Source organism: Conger conger, chromosome 9 (genome assembly GCF_963514075.1).
Source record: "Conger conger chromosome 9, fConCon1.1, whole genome shotgun sequence".
Lineage (NCBI taxonomy): Eukaryota > Metazoa > Chordata > Actinopteri > Anguilliformes > Congridae > Conger > Conger conger.
Genome location: NC_083768.1, coordinates 39,854,958 through 39,874,776, shown reverse-complemented (window position 1 = coordinate 39,874,776; position 19,819 = coordinate 39,854,958). Strand labels below are relative to the sequence as shown.

At 44.4% G+C, this 19,819-nt stretch overlaps 1 protein-coding gene across 2 annotated transcripts in view; it reads left to right on the top strand.

The window, feature by feature from the left end:
• Positions 1–19,819, top strand: part of LOC133137843 (zinc finger protein 521-like) — a 122,763-nt gene that overhangs the window by 9,183 nt on the left and 93,761 nt on the right. For both annotated transcript variants that reach the window (XM_061256224.1, XM_061256223.1), the window contains exons 2-3: positions 1,044–1,106; positions 13,616–13,807. In XM_061256224.1, coding sequence (XP_061112208.1) covers positions 1,044–1,106; positions 13,616–13,807 — 255 coding nt within the window. The remainder of the gene's footprint in view (positions 1–1,043; positions 1,107–13,615; positions 13,808–19,819) is intronic.

Genomic DNA, 19,819 nt, shown 5'->3' with positions numbered 1-19,819 from the left:
GAATGCAAGCATCATTTTTCATCTTTCAAGAACAGTTAATTTGTATGATGGCTGAACTCAGCATTGGCTGCTTGTAAAGAAAATGAAAGTGAGTTACGGAGGAGTGTTCATTTAAGCCAGGAGAAGATCTTGCAGGTGTGTCTTCATGCCCTGCTGATGGATTGAACAGCCTTTTCCTCTCATTGTGAATTGGGCCCGTCTCAGTCACCTGTTTGTCTCGTATTGCGCTGATACTGCATTCTCTGGTGAGGGTTCATGTTATCTCTCTACCTGCATGTTGGAATACAAGGCGTTAGTAAAGAAAATGTCGCCTTGATTACAATGTGTTACAATGTGTTATCTAAGTTTATTGACTTTACTTTCTATTCACAACAACAACAAAAAACTATTCGCCCTCCTATTCTTCCAAAGATGGCATTACAGAAATGTAAAAACAAACCTATTGAAATAAAATATATTAACAACAAGATAAAAGATATTGCAATACTTCGAAATGTATGCACAGACATACCAATTTATACTCTTAGATAATTGTAATTAAAAACTTTATGGCACACAGACACGGGCATCCAGTGTCCTCTCCCAGGCCAGGAATGGTTTCTACATTGGACACTGACAACCGTTTCAGAATTGTGGGTTTGACATTTGTCAACAACCTCAACCTGTGACCGTCTGTGATTAGGCCTGCCATATTGTCGTTACAGATTACAGTGTGCTGTCCCAGATAGCAGAATCTCACAGTCATTTCGCCAGTCGCTGTTGGAATCAGGTGGTGGGCGCGAGAGTGGTTGCAATAATGGTTTTATTTATTTTTATTTCTCAAAACTAAACCATTGACCAATATGCCAGCTAGCTGATTGGCTGTATTCTTGTTGCCAGAGACAGCTTACAGTTGCCACGGGCCTGTTGCCTGGGTGAAAAAGGGAATGTAGAAATGATAAAATAAATAAAATCTGATCAGGCTGATTCTGTTCTGCTGTTTTTATTTCTTTCTTTCATTGTTTTTAATAATATTTTCTTCCCTTTTTGTCTTTTCATGGCAGTAGAAGACAATGCGACAGAGGACCAGCGAAGCACTGGGCCTGGGCAGGTTGCCACTCCAAGCGGTAATTCCCATTTTAAAGAAACCCTGTCACTGATGAAATCTGATTCCATATAGTTTGGACAGTGTTCAGTCAAACCTCTGCCACTTCGTCCAGTGCACTGAATAACATATTTAAGCCAAGCATATGTGAACCAATATAATCTGCAATTATTACATTTTTTTTAGTATTAGGGGTGAAAAGGAAAGGGCACAATTCCTGTTGGTTGGATCACCCTTGTTCTGTATTTATTGTACGACCATTTGTTGTGATATTTTGAGTAATTGGTTAAAGTAGTGATGGGAAAATAGGATAAACTGTGCTACCACTTTGTTGTGCACATATTCACATGGGCTTAGGTGTGTCTGTGTACAGGCATGTCCACAGATATATCTGTGTGTGTGTGTGTGTGTGTGTGTGTGTGTGTGTAGTGTAATTTCAGCCAGGATGGGTGCCTGGTTTTTTTAGCTCAGTAGTGCCTTGATCCGGCAGTCTGCTACAAATTGTAGGGGAGCCATCACCCGTGCTTGTGATTGAAGTTTATTTAGTTGAAGGGCTCTTGCATGTTCCCCTGTGTGTGATGCCCGCTGAGTGGGGTATTCGGCGGGGTGTTGGATGGGCCTGCGTGGGTGTAGGATCCGGCTGCTTCCTCGCTGAACACTCCCTCTCCCTTCACTGCAGCTCCAGGGCTGAAATCCAGGTCAGGCTGGCAGACAGGCCGTTATGAATGAGTCCTGTTCCCTCCTGCACTTTCCCTATTTAACATCTTTTTTTGCTTCCTCCCGTTTTTTGTTTTTGCCTGGTAAAGGTTACCTCTCCTGTGTGGTTATTTTAAACTCGATATGGATTGCTTTGTCTGTCGGTTTGGGGCCCTGCGCTGGAACGTCGGCCGTAGCAAAGTGTTAATGAGCTCCACCGAGCCGGCGCTGAGGCCACGCCACGTCCGTCTCGTACGCTTCCCCTGGATTTTACCGGAACTTCCAGCGTCCGTTCTGCCAGCTGGCTGTGCGTTTGCTGATGGTCTCGGCCCCAGGAGACCCGCCTCTCGCAAACAGGAACGACCGGCTCCCTGTTTCTTCTCTGACCCAGTCTGGTGTCACCAAATTGAACACATATCCATGGCTGCCTGGCTTTGCTTTGATGTACGTTTCTTGTTTTGTTTCACTTAAACTAATGTGGAGACATTCTGAAAAACTATAAGCTTAGAATGTAGAAGAGTCCTGATCCTGCCCCAGTGTAGCAGGCCTGACTGCCTCAGTCAGGGAATGTACAGGGGTGTATTGTTGGGGCCACCTTTGCTCCCCTGTCTCAGCCTGAGCGCCAATGCTGGGGGGGCCACAATGTTTTTGGTAACTACGCCAGCTCTCTCTCTCTCTCTCTCTCTCTCTCTCTACCACTCTCTCTCGCGCTCTCGCTCTCTCGCTCTACCTCTCTCTCTCTCTCTCTACCTCTCTACGTATATGCGCTTGTACGCTCACGCTTTCCACTCCATAGCAGGGAGGGTAGCAAGTTTCGTATCGATTATTTGGGCTGCTGGGCTGAACACACTTTTGTTCCTAATGATTTAGCTTAGCATACAATCTAGATAAATGCATGCGCGCCTTCATGCATAATTTACTCCCTACTTTACCCCGTATCTTCATTTGGTGGTGTCTTTGTGAAAGGGCTACTTCGGAGCGTGTGTCTGAATGTGAATGGATAGTTTAATTCTGGTTCTGGTCCAGTATGACGGGCTGCGTCAGCATCGCTGCACTGCTCTAACGCTGCATTATGTCCCCGAGCCTCCACTGATCCCCAATTGATTGGTCTGATGCCTGCCTTAGCCCCGACACACAGCCCCGTCTTACCAGTGTATTAGCGTCTCTGCGTGTAGGATTACCTCAACCTGCCATCTCAGTCTCTGCATCGCAAGTTCCTCTTGGCTGCAACTCTGAGTAAACACAGTCGATATTGTCTGTTGTTGTTTTGTGTATGAGTGCAGGGCCTTGACCAACAGAATTCATACATATTGCATGTTTGGCCAACATGGAGCCTTTTGTTCATTTGAAGGACCAGTTTCAAAGGTGAGCTCGTAGCGTTGCGTGACCGGTGTCTCTGACTCCGGTCACATTTGGTTGGGTGGACTGGAGAACGGGGTGGGGGTGGACAGGACGTAGGAAGCAGAGGTTTAGCAGTGTAGCCTCCATCACACAGGTGTCCTGTGGCCTGTCGACTGAGCTGAGGGATAGATTAATTAAACATACATAATTAAACGATCAGGCATCCATTCGCTGGTGGCATGGGACAGCAATGACGCTATTAATGAGGAATACACTGCAGATTGTTTACTCTGACAGCTCAAAGTATTATTGTTATTTATTAGTATTATCATTTTTATCTGAATTGTTTTTACTATGTGCTATATGTGCACATACAACAGTGAGATCTGAATATTACTCTGTGTTAATGGAAGTGCAATATAAATGTGAAATGTGTACAGTTTTCTGTCAATGCATTTTATCCACTTAACCACAACATTTTGTGTGTGTTTGGTATTCTGCATACATTCCACTTTTTATTCAAAGAACTTTCTGACAGTCAAAATCCAACCTTTCCAGTTGTGCTGATTTATGTTTCAAGCCTGGATATAATTTTGTACCATCACGCGCATCCATTATGCATTGCTGGCCTTTAAAACTAGTGCACTAGGTGCTATAGTAAGGAACTGTTATATCTCTCATGGTCTCCATAGACCGCCAGCCACTGTTATGCTTTTCTCAGAGCGTATAAATTAAATTACTGTTAATTTAGTCCTATATCACCCTGTACTTCTTAATTTGGCCCTGTCTCCTCATATAAATTGAATTTTGTACTATCACCCTGTATTAAGTTAATTTGGTCCAATCATCCTGTATAAAAGAACTGTATAAAAAGTGCAATCACCCCATTTGAAGGTATTGTAGTCGTATAGCACTGCCTATTGCCTATTATATTACATATATAGATTCTGAAGTGTTACCTTATGTGGGTTGCACAAAAAACTAAATAAAAATAGATTAGTTTAAACGGTTGAAATTCTTAAATTGAAATGTTTTTTTAAATTCAGACTTGTTAAGCATACTTAAGCTAAACGTAAGAGTGTGGCGAATGTGTGTTTGAATACATAAAATTAATGAGGCTGTGGTGTATGGACATTTGGGCTTACTCAGTCTGACTGCCTGCAAATAAACTTAAGAGGAAAATGGAATAACAAATGTTTTCATTCCTATGACTTCCAGGCTATTAAGATGCAATATTTTTGTTATTTTTATTCACTTCTTTGTTCATCTCTTGCATATTGCTGATGATTTTCAGGGACTTATATAATATAGACATTTTATTGTCTGTTCAAGGCTACTGGGAAACATTGTGTGTTCTTATTTTATTAAAAAGCGCTGAGGCTTTTCAATCATGTTGTAATCTCATTCTGGCAACATTGCATTATTATTATAAACATAATTAAATAAATATTATGACTGTATAAAACGAACATCCTTGTCCAAGGCAGCTTATAAGCAGTGAACAAAATGGGAAACACCAATGTTACGTAATTGTGGCCCAGTCTACGGTTGTGCGGATTTCTGTAGGGAGAATGTTGTACCACTCTTCCACAAGAAACAAAAAAAAACTTGGATGAAAGTGGCCATCGCTCAGGTCTTGTGTGTTCCAGAAAATCCCATAAATGCTCAGTTTGGTTCATATCTGGTGACTGAGAAGGTCGAGACATTTGGATAATGCCAGTGCCATGTTTTTCAGACATTTTTCTGCTCAACTATTTCTGCTCTGTCAAGGGCTAAATGATAGAATAGCTGCTGGTCTTGGGATCTGAACCCCAAATCTGGTGGATACCCCATCCCTTCACCAGCACATTATGCAGCAGTCAGATCAGGTTCTAAATAAGTGATGAGCTGTCTGTTCCTTATTTATTGAGCACAATTACCAAACCACTATCTCTCCCAAACCTGCCTTGTGTAGTTTCTACTGTAATGCGTATAATATCCACTGATACGGAGTGTGGAATATGTTCATTAATTGGCATACTGACAATGTTCTCAGTTGATGTTTGTATGTGTTTATTTATGTCGCATTCAAATTACTGTTTGATGCACAGCTGAGTAATGCTGGATAACAAAAAGACGCACTACAGAAGAGACAGCCTTATATTTACTGTCGATGTCGGGAACAGCGCAAGATCCCTTTTTCTGACATTTAATGAGATGGTATGTTTTCTGAGGATACAGCTCTGACTAAAGATCCAGCATCCAGTTTCACCACCGCAATGTCAGTATATAATTATAACCACACAGTCTTTCTTATGTTTTTTTATGTATTTGTTTGTTTATTATTTATTTATTTAACATCCCCGCTGTGTCAAGTCACCGTGCTTTTCTGGTAGAGAATGTCAAATCCACTAATGCGGAAGGGAGTCTTCTGGTGTATAGATCCAAAGACTGTCAAAATTCCGATATAATGCATTTAAAGGGGGAGATCAAGCTTTGACGGGACTTGTCTGAGGTTACGAATGAGACGGCGCAGAAAATGAAGTCTCATGTCGTGGCTCTGAAAATGTATACCGCGCTTTTCTGCGCCTTTGGTCTTCGTGAGCTCTGAAGGAAATTATGCAGAAGGCTTTGTTAAATATTTTCACATTCTGCAAGAGATCGGGTCGAATCTCGCTTGTCATCTTAATGGCTTTCATTTCTGCTCCGCTAGTCCTCATTTTTTTGTTCTCTTTGTCCCCAACATGGTTCTTAACAGACAATACTGTTATTACTACGTTTATTTCAACTTCAGTGTTTTCAAGTGAAAATACATGTAGCTTGTATGGTGCTGCGGATGGTGATCGCACAGCCTTTTTAATCTGGTCTCACTATCTCCATCTAGCTTGCTCTTTCTTTTCCCTCTCTCTCCATCGCTTCTCTCAATATTAAAATTCTCTATTCAATATTAAAACATTTAAACACATTAAAGAGAGGATATGTGATGAGAACAGCCTAGATTGTTATTAAGCTTGCCCTGTGTTTTAAAATTGCCTCCGTATAAACCATGTGGAGTAAAATGATTTGGATGGAGGAATAGAGTGTGGAAAGCTTTGTGCACTTGCTATGGAGTGAGTCCCTCTCAAAGCATGTAAGGTGGCTACAGTCGCTTCTGAGGTTTTCACGCTCCCCTGAACGACTATGCAAATGTGTGCCATCGCTCGTCGACTGAAATGTAACACAATTTGAACTGCCAAAGGGAAAATCCCAAAATCAAAAGGACCATTCACCATAAGACAGATAATGGCTAATTATGAAAACGGTCTACAATTGACCCTTTTCTCAGATGCGATGTTCAGATGACGAAGGGCTGTCTGTGTCAAGGTCAGTCTTGTAGTTCTCAGTCTTGAAGTTTACATGGCACCATTGCTTTTGAGCAAGGCTTTCATCCACATCTGTCTGTACATAATGCATTCAGATAGGCCCTGCAAGGGAAGGGTGCTAATAGATCAGCTACTGATGTGAACTTTGTGGAAAACTGCATGTTTTAATTGGCAGATTTTACAGTATTATACTCTTTTGTGAGGGGTTGTGCGTGGCATTGGTTTGGGCTGGTGTTGGGAGTGTGGGGGGCGGGATCAGAGAACAAACTGGCAACTAAAATCAATCATTCCTATTTTATCCCATTTGTTTCCCAGCATTCAAAAATGCCTAACGCACACAAAAGCCCCAATGACTGTCATAAGGATAGTTTCCTTCCTCACATTTGCCAAATCTTACCCTTTAACCTTTGCAAGGATTTCAAAACCCAATCAAACTCTTGCTATTTTGCTGTTTTTTAAAACCCATAGCATCATAGCTCATCCACACATGTCCTGTGATAAAATAGAAGTATATGAATAATTCAAATTGTACAATTTCTTTGTTATAGAAATCCTAAAACCGTTCCAATTCATGTATAATGAGCACTATTTGTTTTGTTGTAATGCTGCATGTATTTTCTTTGGTGTCCAGCTTTGGTCAGAATCAGCTTGTATTATCTAGGGAAGCAGCCATTTTATATTCCAGTCTCAGGCTCCCTTCAGTTGGCCAGATTTTAGTTTAGTGCCCCCTAGAAGTATTATAGAAATGATACATAACTAGTTTTATGACTATATTAGCAACATATAACAAATAAATGGATTAAAAACATGCATATGAAATGTGATGAGGCCTTTTGAAGGATAAAGTCGCACAGTTATTGTGTGATAAGAGTACACTTCACGTGCAGCTTGAGCAGGCAGACGGTGGGCACCTAATGTGCTTCCCACTGACTCCCTCCCTCTCCTCCGTAGGCAATTACAGCTCGCCCTGAGGGGCCGCCAGTCACAGTGTGCGCCGCCGTGGTGTGGATTCCAGAACAAACCCAGGGTGGTTCACAAGGGGTTGACCTCTAACTGTACGCGGTTTACAGAGGACAGACCCAAGCATTCAGTGTGGTGTGGTTTTATCGTGCTGGTCCAGCCTGGCTATTGCAGAACTGCCTATTCGCGTAACACACTTCATATTCCACTGCCGTTTAATTTTTTTAATTTTTTCCCCCCAATTTGCACACTCCCTTACCCTCGTATTCTCTCTCTTATTTGGTCTTATTCCTTCTTATCTCGCTTTGCTCTACACATTCTGTTTCCCCCTCTCAGTCTCTCTTACCCTTCTCCTTTTCTTTTTCTAACCCTCTTCCTCAGTCCCTCTTTTGTTCACTTTCTTCCTTTTTCTTTCCCTTCTTCCCCCACATAATCTTCGCTCATTTCCTTTTCAAATCTCTCCTGCTCTGTCCGTCTCTTTCGTGCTCAATATCTCCATCTAGCTTACTCTTTTTATTCTCTCTCTCTCTCTCTCTCTCTCTCTCTCTCTCTCTCTCTCTCTCTCTCTCTCTCTCTCTCTCTCTCTCTCTCTCTCTCTCTCTCTCTCTCTCTCTCTCTCTCTCTCTCTCTCTCTCTCTCTCTCTCACGGGGAGGCGGGGGGTGAATTGGCAGGCCGTAGCTGCGGGGAGCCCTGTGGCTGTTCAGTGCCTCCTCTCCCAGCTGGAGACCCCGTGGGGGTGACGCAAGGAGCGCTCTGTGGGGGGGTGAGAGGGGGGAGGGGGGACCTTTGGGGGAGAAAGGAACAGAAGAGGAACATCAATTAAAAAAGCATAAATATTAAAGAGTAGAAATATTCAATAATACTGGGGGAGTGGAGGGGGTGCGTGGGGCTTTGGCAGATGAAAGTTACTGGATGATAAATGTCACCTGAGAGTGACAGTGGGGCCGGCGGTCTGAAGGTTGGTCTCGGCCTCTCGGTCGTCAGGCCATCGTCGACGCCATTTCAAAAGCCTGTCAATCGCTGCCGTCCCTGGCTAATTAAGACACGCGTGCCTCTTCCTCTCCAAAATGGCTAAATCACAACTGTTGCGTGTGTCAAGTAATCCTTTTCTTTGTTCCGTAAAGGGACATTCATTTGGATAGAGTTCACATTCTGTCATGCGAACAGACATGCGTCTTTTTGTTACACTGCGTGTAACAAGATATCAAACAAATACAATATCACCATAACTACATAATCATTTAAAAGATAGGCTTGAACAGATGGGGATACAAAAATAATATAATCTATGTACAAATAATCTTCAGTTAAGCGCTTTAACATTATAAAATCATAGTGTGGTGAATTCAGAGGTTGATTAATGTTTTTTAGATTTTGAAGCAGTAAGTTATTTTCGAGTGATATGTAATAATAATTCCTATTATTATACGACTACATAATGTATTCTGTACACAGCTATAAAAACTATTTTCCTTCCTTTTAGTTTCATGTATTATATTCATCAGCATGTACTCCTGTAATTAATGTCCATGCTGTTTGGGGTGGTCTTCTCCAGCACGACCAGGCTAGGGAGGTGACCCGGGTCATAATGTTAGCCCAGATCATAATGTTTGTTCCAGATTATTTGCTAGCAAATGAAGGAGAAAACCATTTCTTAAATCCGTGTTTCAGATCCCTACATATTTCCACTTCAGACTAATATATTTAAAATATATTCAGCATAATATATTTTGTGCTGGGCGGCACGGATGGTGCAGTGGGTAGCACTGCCGCCTCACAGCAAGGAGGTCCTGGGTTCGAATCCCCGTCGGCCGGGGCCTCTCTGTGTGGAGTTTGCATGTTCTCCCCGTGTCTGCGTGGGTTTCCTCCGGGGACTCCGGTTTGCTCCCACAGTCCAAAGACATGCAGGTTAGGCTGATTGGAATTGCCCATAGGTATGAGTGTGTGAGTGAATGGTGCGTGTGCCCTGCGATGGACTGGCGACCTGTCCAGGGTGTATTCCTGCCTTTCGTCCAATGTATGCTGGGATAGGCTCCAGCCCCCCTGCGACCCTGTTCAGGATAAGCGGGTTAGGATAATGAATGAATGAATGAATTAATATTTTGTGCCTTTTTAACCTTATTTTCATGTTCATGTCTTCCAGGGGATTTACCTCTTTGTGAGGCACCCAAGACCTCAGTTAAAAATATGTTAACTTGGGATTCATTTGTAAGGAATATTGCCCATATGATTTTCAGTGCAGCTGAAATGTTCCTTCCATGTAGAAGTGGCTGGCAGGCAGAGGAATGTGATGTTTCAGAGAGCCCCGTTTGCATCTCCACAGGATGTGCAGGTTGTGGCCATTAGCATAACAGTGATCACTGTTACTGTGATGGGAGAGTCATTAGGTTAGTGTGGGTGAATCATTATGGATGGGCCTGCAAAGTGAAAAGACACTCAAACTGCAACATTTCTGGGAGTTTGCATTGCAGTGCCTGGTTTTGCCCAGTGGATCATGGTTTTCATTCTCTCTCTTCAGTAAATCACACTTGATTAGAAGTCCTCTTAATGTGGTCATTTCTCTGCAGTCACTGCAGTCAGGGGGATCGCAGTCAACCTTTTGAAATGGACAGAGACTATTATATAAACCTGAACAAGTGAGCCATCTTTGTTCTAGTCCTACAAAACTCCACCTGCTGCTTTTGAAAGCGGATGATTACATGTTGGAAAATTGGTGTATTGCACCACAACCTGAAATGCATACACTTCTCTTGGAAACATTTTATGACGTTCTCATGCTATGCTTAATTTGAATGGAATTCCTGTTGCTCTCAAATAATGAAAAAAATTGTCTTTCCTTTGCTCTGTAAATATACAATCACACACTTACTGCAACATTTGTTAATATAATGTAAATGCAGCGCGCGCATCACAAAAAAAACCTTCAAAACATCCTATTCCTAATATATCCACATACGATACACTTCTTAAAATACACATCTGTAAATATACACACATGGAGCACACACGTTTGTAAATATCCAACTCGGTCTTCACTTCTGTGAGTACTATTACATACCAACACAACACCGCACGCATTTGTAAACAGTTAAGTGATGATGTTTCTGGAGTTCATTCTCTCCCACAGGACTCATATCACTGGTTGATGATGGAAAACCTTTTCCAAAGAACATGACTATGTTTTACTCGGAATCAGCAGTCTTGGGCTCTTCAGCTGCTTTCAGTTCATTTGGGTTTGGTTTATTTCTGTTCTTTTGGACAGTCGCGCTGTTCTCCTAGCAAAGCGTAGCATGCTCTGGGGAGAACAAACTGCACATTGAGTGCTCGTTTCCCAAGTGATCTTTGATATTCACACTTCTCTCTTAACAAACTGCACTGTACCTTTTAGCTTAAAAATGGGCTGCTTGCGTGAATGTGCTCTAAACGTGATGAAAGATGGAAAAAAGAAAATAGAAAGTGCTTTTGCAGACATAACATCCATCAGAGCGTGGATGTTTTTGCGATGCTTCTGCGCTTACAGCTTTCAAGAACACCTTTCCTGCCACGGTATTCAGTTCAATGAGTTAGAGTTTGACCTTTAACCTCACACATATGAGCAGACATTTGGCGTGAAGCCATGGAAACGAGGTCAAAGCGATAGATTTAGGGCTTTAGTGATATTTGCGCATTCGGAGAAGGTGGGATCTATTTGGTGGTGTTCTTCTTTTTAGGGTGATTGATGAATATTCGGCCTGTACCTCTGTCGCTAACGCTCTCTTTAATGTGTGAGGGGAGGGATGCAGCTGCCAGGTTTTGAGAAGGGATTTTGGGTTTCCTGAAACACCCTCTGTTCCGCTGTTCTTTGTCTCAGTGGGACAGCCTCGCCGATGTTTTTATAGAGCAGCCGGCAAAGTTTCCATTGCCTTCAGTTAAGGACAATAGTGGGTGTGATGTTATATCAATACCACGCGCGACTACAAATCCTCGGTGGCCCAGCTGAGCTGTAGGGGCGCTGGAATGAGATGTTTTGCGCTTTTTGAAAACCCAGAGGAAGACACACCCGTCCCCCAAGGTCGGTACTGGCCACAGACGGCTGGGATGGGTCTGTCAGGAAAAGGCAGTCTGGTTAGCCTCAGCCTGCGCCGTTAGCGTTAGCCCTTGAGGGCTGCTGGGTGTGCTGGTTTTCATTGCAACTCCATGACTCCCTCACTCATGATCAAATGAGGCAGCTGATTACACAGTTAACTCCTCTCTTCTGGTTTCTACGATCCTTACTATTTCTGATTTTAAGACAGAAACGCATATCAACCATCCATCAGCTGTCCTAGGGTAAAAGGGAATACCATTCGCCTAGGAAATCCTGTCAATGTATAGCACAACCCTCTACCTACAGTTCATTTTGTATATGGTTCAAGTTTGTTTAGGGGATTTACATTTGTTATTCATTGTTAGATTATGGGCTAGAGAGGTTTAGTTTTTTCGGTTAGGGACAAAACAGAGTTTTTTTTCTCGCAGTATCTCGGTCTGCAGCCAGATCTTTTGGAGGAAAGAGCAGCTGACAGTGGATGTGCTTTCATTCGGTTCTGATTTCCTGTTATTCCTCTGCAGAGATGTTTGCTGAGAATTATGCGTGAGAAAGCCCCGTGTGTTTACCAGACGTCTAAAGAACCTCCCCGCACAAAGCCGTGCGTTACCCACTGCGAGATGCCAAATTAAAGATGAAGAGAAGAATACTGATGTGCGTTTGCCCACCTGGACAGATGAATTATGCAGGGACGGGTCTAATTGTACAGCAGAAGCATTCCTGTAGGGGAAACGCGGGAATGTGATGTTCCTCGTGGCATTGTTCTACTTCTCGCACAGTCCGCCTCACGTCTTTATTCAGTGACAGCTCACTTCCCCAATGCTGAGTCTGAATATTTCAGTATCTGCAAGTTCTGTGCTGAAGAAATTTCTCTCCCAAAAAAACTCACACAGAATGCATTGTTCAAAGAAATGAGCTGGGGTATTGCTTCACAAATATTGACTAGCTCTCTCTGGAGGATTCTCCAATCGTTCCATATTAATTCTGCGCCACAGAAATAAGTTTGTGTTATATTTGCAGGTAGAATTAGTTGTTATTTGTATTTGTGTGTGTATTAAGGGTTTAAATCCAATGGTGCAGTTTAGGGGAGGGGCTGTGGGAATGTTTTAGGGGTTTTTGCCATGCACCTTTTGAGTGGCAGGAGCATTGGTTACCTGTCCACAACTACACAATGACCCCCTCCCAAGAAACCCCCACACCATTTACATTTACACCATTTACAAATTATCCTCTTGACTTTCAATATTACAGCACTTGACGCAACTTTCAAGATATATTTTAGTATATACTGCACTTTTCCCTTAAAAATGAATTTTAAATTGTGGGTTTGGGTTCCAGTCACTTCACCTTGACAGACTCAGGTCTTCACATGAGGAGGCAATTAATTAAGTGACAGTTGGTTGAATTCTGTTTCTGCAGGGATGATAAGATGTTTGTGCAGTATCTTCGAGAAGTTCTAATTCCCTGTTTTCGTTTCATGGAACATATGTCGGTTTCAGGACAATTCAGATACGCATGTGCCCCATTTGAAACTTTCTGAACGTGAGAAATGACACATGAGTTGGAATTGTCTAAATTGGATCTGAACGGTCACTGCTTGGGGGGATAGGCCAGGTTGGACTTTGCCGGTCTTCGGTGTTTACTGATAGCATTACAGAAATGTTCTCCTGTTGCCAGCCATCTATGGGCAAATAACATCCCATAATAAGAGAGCAGGAGGCGCAAGACGCCCTGTCCTGTGCTGATCGATAGGCTGGCGGAACACAAGATTACATCCCCAAGAGATGGGATCTCGCTCTAAATGCGCTGGATTGGATATACTGCACATTATAAACTGGATATGAACAGCCAAAATCATATACCGGGTATACAGAAATCTGATTTCTGAACTGTTACCAAGGGAGATTTTCCTTGCCACTGTTGCCCTAAGATTGCTTTTTGTGGGGTTTTAGACCCAGTTTTGCTGTACACCATTTTGTGACAATTGTTTTATGAAATTGAAATTGTGAAATAAATTTGATTTGATTTTAATTTGAACTGTATGGGATTTGATTGTAAACAAGGTCCATGTATCCAAATTTCAGTTAGCCTGAGAACATATTGTTGTTTTACCCGTCCCTTTGGTACAGATCCGGAAGCTGAATTAGGGATTCCGGCGGAAGATGGTGAAGAAGCTGATCTGAAGAGGAAGCTGGTCTCTGTGGAGGAAGGGGAGGAGGGAGAGGACTCGGAGACGCTGCACAGCTGCGGCGGGTGCCGGCAGGTGTTCGAGTCGCTGCGCGATCTCACCGAACACAAGATTAATCAATGCCAGCTGACAGGTAAACAATGCTTAACCCTCCCCCTTCCCCCCACCCGCGGCTGCACCGATCCCACGTATTAACCCCGCGCTCACCTGGAGGAGCTCCTCATGACAGGCCAGGCTGTAATTAATAAGCACTGTTGTGTTTTTATTTATTTATCATACAACCGCATTCCACACAGGCACTGCAGCTATCTAAAAGAAAAGTTCTCTTTCAATCAAGGTCCTACTGGGCCATGACTGCAAAGAGTTCATAGGAAGGTTTTGGTGGAAACCAAGAGTTTTGTAATTGAAAACGACAACCATGATGTATCCTGGGCTCTTTAGCAGTCATCTTAATTTAAAGACTTATCTTCTTGGTTCCAGTGACTGATAACTGTCCAAAAGCTGACCGTGTTATATTAATTTACAGGCTGGTTTCCACTTGTCAGATAATTGACTCACTTTACCAAACACAGCCCTCAAGTTTCATTTTTTAGTTCATGTTTTGCCCTTGCCTAATCTAAGAATAACGACAAATAACAGTGCAGTTACTTTGAACATTTTTCAATTAAGAACTCCGTCCCATGTGTGCAGTACTAAAAGTTCCCATTAACTTGAAAGTGTGTAATTAAATGTTATTGAAGGAATGGATTTTTTAAATCCTAGAGTAAAATATTGAGCATGGATATTAACAAAAATGTGCAAACATCTGCTTGTGTCATTATTCCAGGTCTTACAGTTTAAACACAAAACAAGATCTGTTTATTAATGTTAAGCACATTGATATGTGAATGGTAATGGTAATATGTACAGTAGACATGTGCGTTCATGCGTGTGTGTCTGCAATATCTTGCTTCTCTATGGGGCCCTGATATACTATGTTCTGAACAGTTTAAAGGACCATTGTTGATTCACCTGTTGAAACTGAATGATGTTGTGCTGAACCATTTCAATAACTATGTCCAGGAAAACCAAGGTAACATAGCAATATGTATTATTTTTGGTTTCCATGCGAAATGCCAGCCTGATAGGGTTTCCCTGTGAAGTCCAGTTGATCTCCAGGCGATTTACTGCATTATGAATCAAACCGGCTGCAGATGCATCTCTAATTAAGCTGAAATTTGCAATCAAGCTCACCACCTGGTAGATGGTGGCTACACATTAGCTGATGCATTAAGGTGTTCTCCTTTTTTAGATGCAAATAATTTCAAAAATGCTCCGGACTAATTTCTATTTCTGCAGTTCAGTGTACAGAATGAAAAGTGCTGCAAATGTAATGTTGTTTTTGAAAGTACCTTCTGACAATCATACCCAGACCACAAAATCAAGATTGTTTATGACTTTAAATACAATAATTTGAAACCCCAAATCAATGTAAATGGCCCCGAACCCAATCCCCCTTCCACCACATCACCCGGCTCTCCCTAACCCCTCACCACACGAGGCAGAGAGCCACATCAGGTTGAGTCACAGCGCTCCCTAACCCCCCACCACACGAGGCAGAGAGCCACATCAGGTTGAGTCTCAGAGCTCTCCCTAACCCCCCATCACACGAGGCAGAGAGCCACATCAGGTTGAGTCACAGAGCTCTCCCTAACCCCCCATCACACGAGGCAGAGAGCCACATCAGGTTGAGTCTCAGAGCTCTCCGTAACCCCCCATCACACGAGGCAGAGAGCCACATCAGGTTGAGTCACAGCTCTCCCTAACCCCCCATCACACGAGGCAGAGAGCCACATCAGGTTGAGTCTCAGAGCTCTCCCTAACCCCCCATCACACGAGGCAGAGAGCCACATCAGGTTGAGTCACAGCTCTCCCTAACCCCCCATCACACGAGGCAGAGAGTTTGCGAGTCACGTCAGGTTGAGCCTCAGGGCGCTGCAGACGGGGAGGTGCAGGGAGAGGCGGGCCTGCTGATCGATGCTGGGAACTGTCTCTTTCCGGTGTGCAGAGTACAGACCGTCGGCCGCTCTCCGGGTTTTTCTTCCACTGCACTGCGCCAAGACAAAGGGACAGTATGGATTACCTCGTTTTCTGATCGATCCGCCCTGTTCCCGTCGGACCGGGGGGGGGGGGGGAATCGCCCAGGAGAAGTACTGCAGAGCTCAACCCTCCCACCTCCACCAGCCCTCACTGTCCCTGGAGACACCTCCCCCCGCCTCCCCATTCTGGAGTCACAGTAAAGGCCATGAAGGCTCATGGGAAATCTTTTAGCCTGCAGGAGGGGCCTGGATCAAATTCCATTGCAGGGATCAGCATCCAGCTGCCAGCGATTTGAAAAGAAAACGAAAACTGATTCGCTCGTCTTCGCCTTTCAGTCTGGCTTTTTTTTTTTTTTTTGCTGCTATTGCTGAAGATACGGGCTGAAATAACGATGTAACGTAGTGACACGGTCGCTGTTTTCCACTGCGCCGCTGCTGTTCCTGTGCTTCGGGGGGGAAGAGAAGAAAAGGCGTACTGTACAAGCGTCTCCTGAGGGCATGTGTGCGTTTTTTTTAAAGGGTAGGAGGACTGGCCTGCTTGCATTTGTCTAGCCAGGGGCTACCTTTCCAGGCCCCCTGTGGATGAAGTCTTGACTTTTTGTGGAAACGGTTCACAGGATTCCTCTCCCAAACACTTACCCGTCGGCTTTTGTCCTTGCTTTCTGAGAGACCCTTTCAAGCTCCCCCCAATCCCCTCCCTCCCTTACTCCCCGCCACAGAATCTTGCAAGTTTCACTCGAATGTTGGGTTCAGTTCCTCCAGGCTCCCCATGTCTGTCGAGAGTCTCTCAGTCTCTCAGATATGCAGCCCACATTCGGCAACTTCTCCCACAAGCCTTTCAATTAAGAGCAGACAGCTTGCAATGGTTGTTAGTTAGATGAGCAGCAATGTAGAGTTGCGTCCCATGCCAGTTTCAGAACAGTCCAGTCACTCAGTTCGGCTTCGCTTGAAGAACGCGGTCACATTAGGCCACAACGCTGAGTAGCCGTCTTTATGCTTTTTTTTTTGTCATTGTCTACATGCCAGTTAGCTGGGAAAATTCTATTCCGACAGGTTACCATTGAACAACTGTTCCCCGAGAAAGGAACCAATGAAAAGGAACGGCTGAAGCCACTTTTGTGGGAATTCTAGGAGTCTTCTACTTGAAAGTTTTGTGGGTTGACCTGTCAGTAGCAGTACATCTCCAAGTTCTAGCCGGAAATAGTTTTGGTCTTATTATTCACATTATCCTCAGGTAGCAGATGTTCTCATCAGCACTTCTGAGGCTGAACCGAGACTGTTTTAAGAACATGAGCACCAGCTTCTATTTCTCACTGATTTTATTTCTCACAGCATAATTGAGTTCTGGCTTAAATTCTTTGCTCTCTATCAATTATAAATGTCTTTGTTTTTTGTTTATTTCTGTCCAATGAGTGCTCTCTTCCACAGTTTATTCTTCTAAATGTGGTGAATCGACAACACTATAAAAGATGGCGCTGGAGCTTGTGTACTTTAGTTAATGTGGCCGCCTGTAATTTGTGAGCTGCTTGGAGAGCCAAGGAAAAAGTCTTGGCTTTTGTATTGCATTGGTCCCTTACCAGGGGCTATGGACAAGCTTTGAGCATCACACACAGACAGCCACAGACATGCTGTGTCATTGCCATAATGTAGTATTATATATCAGGTATGGCACAATGAAAACTATTTATCCACCTTTCCAAGCTTATTAAACTAATGCACGCCCTATATAATCTTGTGACCAATGAGCCACCACTTAAGGCATATTTTCTGGAGAGCGTGTGCTACTAACAATATTTAGCAATCTGCTGAAGGCTTTCGAGCAATGCTTTTTACCTCTCAGGCATAAAAAAAATAAAATTTAAGCTTTTAAAATTTATCGTAATTAATACCAAAACATTTATTTGGAAGTTGTAAAAAAGGATTTGCTTTCTGTCTGTGTTTCAATAGACTGGAAATGTTCCACAATTCCTCTGCCGTATGAGTATCATTATAAGTTTGATTATCGTTATGTTTTCTATTTGGTTTAGCTTGGCAGGGCGTCATGTACCAAGCGTTTATTTTTTATGTACCAATGTATGCAGCTGGGTGCTGCATTGAAGCAATACTGGTTAAATACATCAGTAACTAAAGTTACCAGTTCAGTTACAGTTTGGCACATTTAATCCTAATCAGTGTATATACATTCTTTTGTTTCTTTTTTTGTGTGCAGAATTTCTTGAAACGTTTCATAAATTGCGACCTGCATTTTGTAAACATTTTACATAATGTCATCCAACCCCTGACTAAACCCCGCCCCCCAAGCCTTTCCATGGTCTTGCAAAAACTTGGAGATGACAGAAATCCTGTTGGCGGTGGGAGGGGGCTTTTTGGGGGCTGGATCTGTGGGTGTTTAGGGGGCTCAGTGTGGTGGTCCCGGCGGCCAGGGGCTGGGTCCGGGGGCTGGGTCCGGGGGCTGGGTCCAGGTGGGGGTGCTGGTCTGGTGTCTCAGTAGGGTGGAGACATGGCGGTTCTGCAGCATCCTCAGCCTGCAGCAGCGGTGGTAATGGCAGCGTAGCGTCATTACGCATTCAGAGCACACACGCCTCTCCAGACTCCCCTTCCTCCCCCCACGCTCTGTATCTCACATTGTGCTCTGTATAAAGTATTTATTGGCTTTTGTCGACAGAGCTCTGCGGGTTTCTCTCTCTCTCTCTCTCTCTCTCTCTCTCTCTCTCTCTCTCTCTCTCTCTCTCTCTCTCTCTCTCTCTCTCTCTCTCTCTCTCTCTCTCTCTCTCTCTCTCTCTCTCTCTCTCTCTCTCTCTCTCTCTCTCTCTCTCTCTCTCTCTCTCTCTCTCTCTCCCGAAAAACCGGGGGAGGCCTGTTTGTGTGTTTCTGCTCACGGAAGCGAAGAAAACGGGCGGGACAGCTCCGTTATTCGCGGCCGGGTTCTGGTACCTGGACACTCGGAAGGCTGTGGCGTTTGGGAAGCGCGGGCGTGGTTCTGTGCTCGGGGCGCGGGGGCCTGCGGGCTCCGGGGTGTTTATCCTGATGGCGGTATCTTATGTTCCCGTTCAGCGGGACGCGTTGGTCGGGGGAGGGGGCGCCTCGCTGCGAACCAAATGGGTTTTCCCCCCCCCACCGGACCGGCTGTGTCAGGCTCGCTGGGCGCTCCGCCCGCGGCCGGCCGCTTGAAAGGGCCGCCTGATTGCGATGGTCTGATAGCACCGCCCCCGGGCACTGCCTCTGCTCCCCGCTGCTCCTGCAGCTCAGGCCCAACATTTAAACCTTCGGCAGTTATTACTTCCATTTTATTATTTAGCACAGAACCCGAGAAACTATAATCCTACGCCTTGAATTGTGAACGGACCACACGTGCTTATATCGCTATGAAATAATGCCGCAGATTGCATATTTCTCAGATGATATACCGCTTTTGGCTCGCTGGCGTGTGATTGGCCTGTGCAATGTCACATGGTGTGTCGCGGCCCGTGGAAGGCCTTGTTGTTTCCCCAGACCGCCGCCCGATGCTGCTCTCTGTGCCAGCTCTTTGTTGGAGTTCTCGCAGGCTCCGGCCTGCTCGGAGGTGTGCAGGAGAGGACATTAATTCTTAATCAGTCTGCGTCTGCTGGTTTGAATCGCGGAACGTGTTAAGCCCAGCCTCCTCCCCAGACAAGCGCCTGTGTGTGAGTGGAAGACAATTAAATAATGGGAACCACCGTCTCTTTCTGTGGCGCGGCTCTCTACGTGAGAACACGGCAGTCGACCCCGCCGATGGCGGGGTTGGAGAAGATCGTCGGGGTGGAAAACGCGTTTGCAGTGACTGCGTGTCTCCACATCGCTGAAGCCGGCCAGAGAGTCTTCCTCACTTAGAGGAGTGGCCTTAAAGGAGAACCCAAACTGGAGGAAGGTCTTTCTTTGGAAGTGTGTGGACCCTGCAGACAGGAAGACGGTATCACTAGGGTGCAGAGAGTGGGCGGAGCAGAAAGTGGCCGTTAGCCAGCTCGCTAGCTTGCATTCGTTCGGGAGGACAGTGAATGCCTGCCCACCTCTGAGGATTGGCTGTGGATGGTGAAAATCGATGCAGTAGC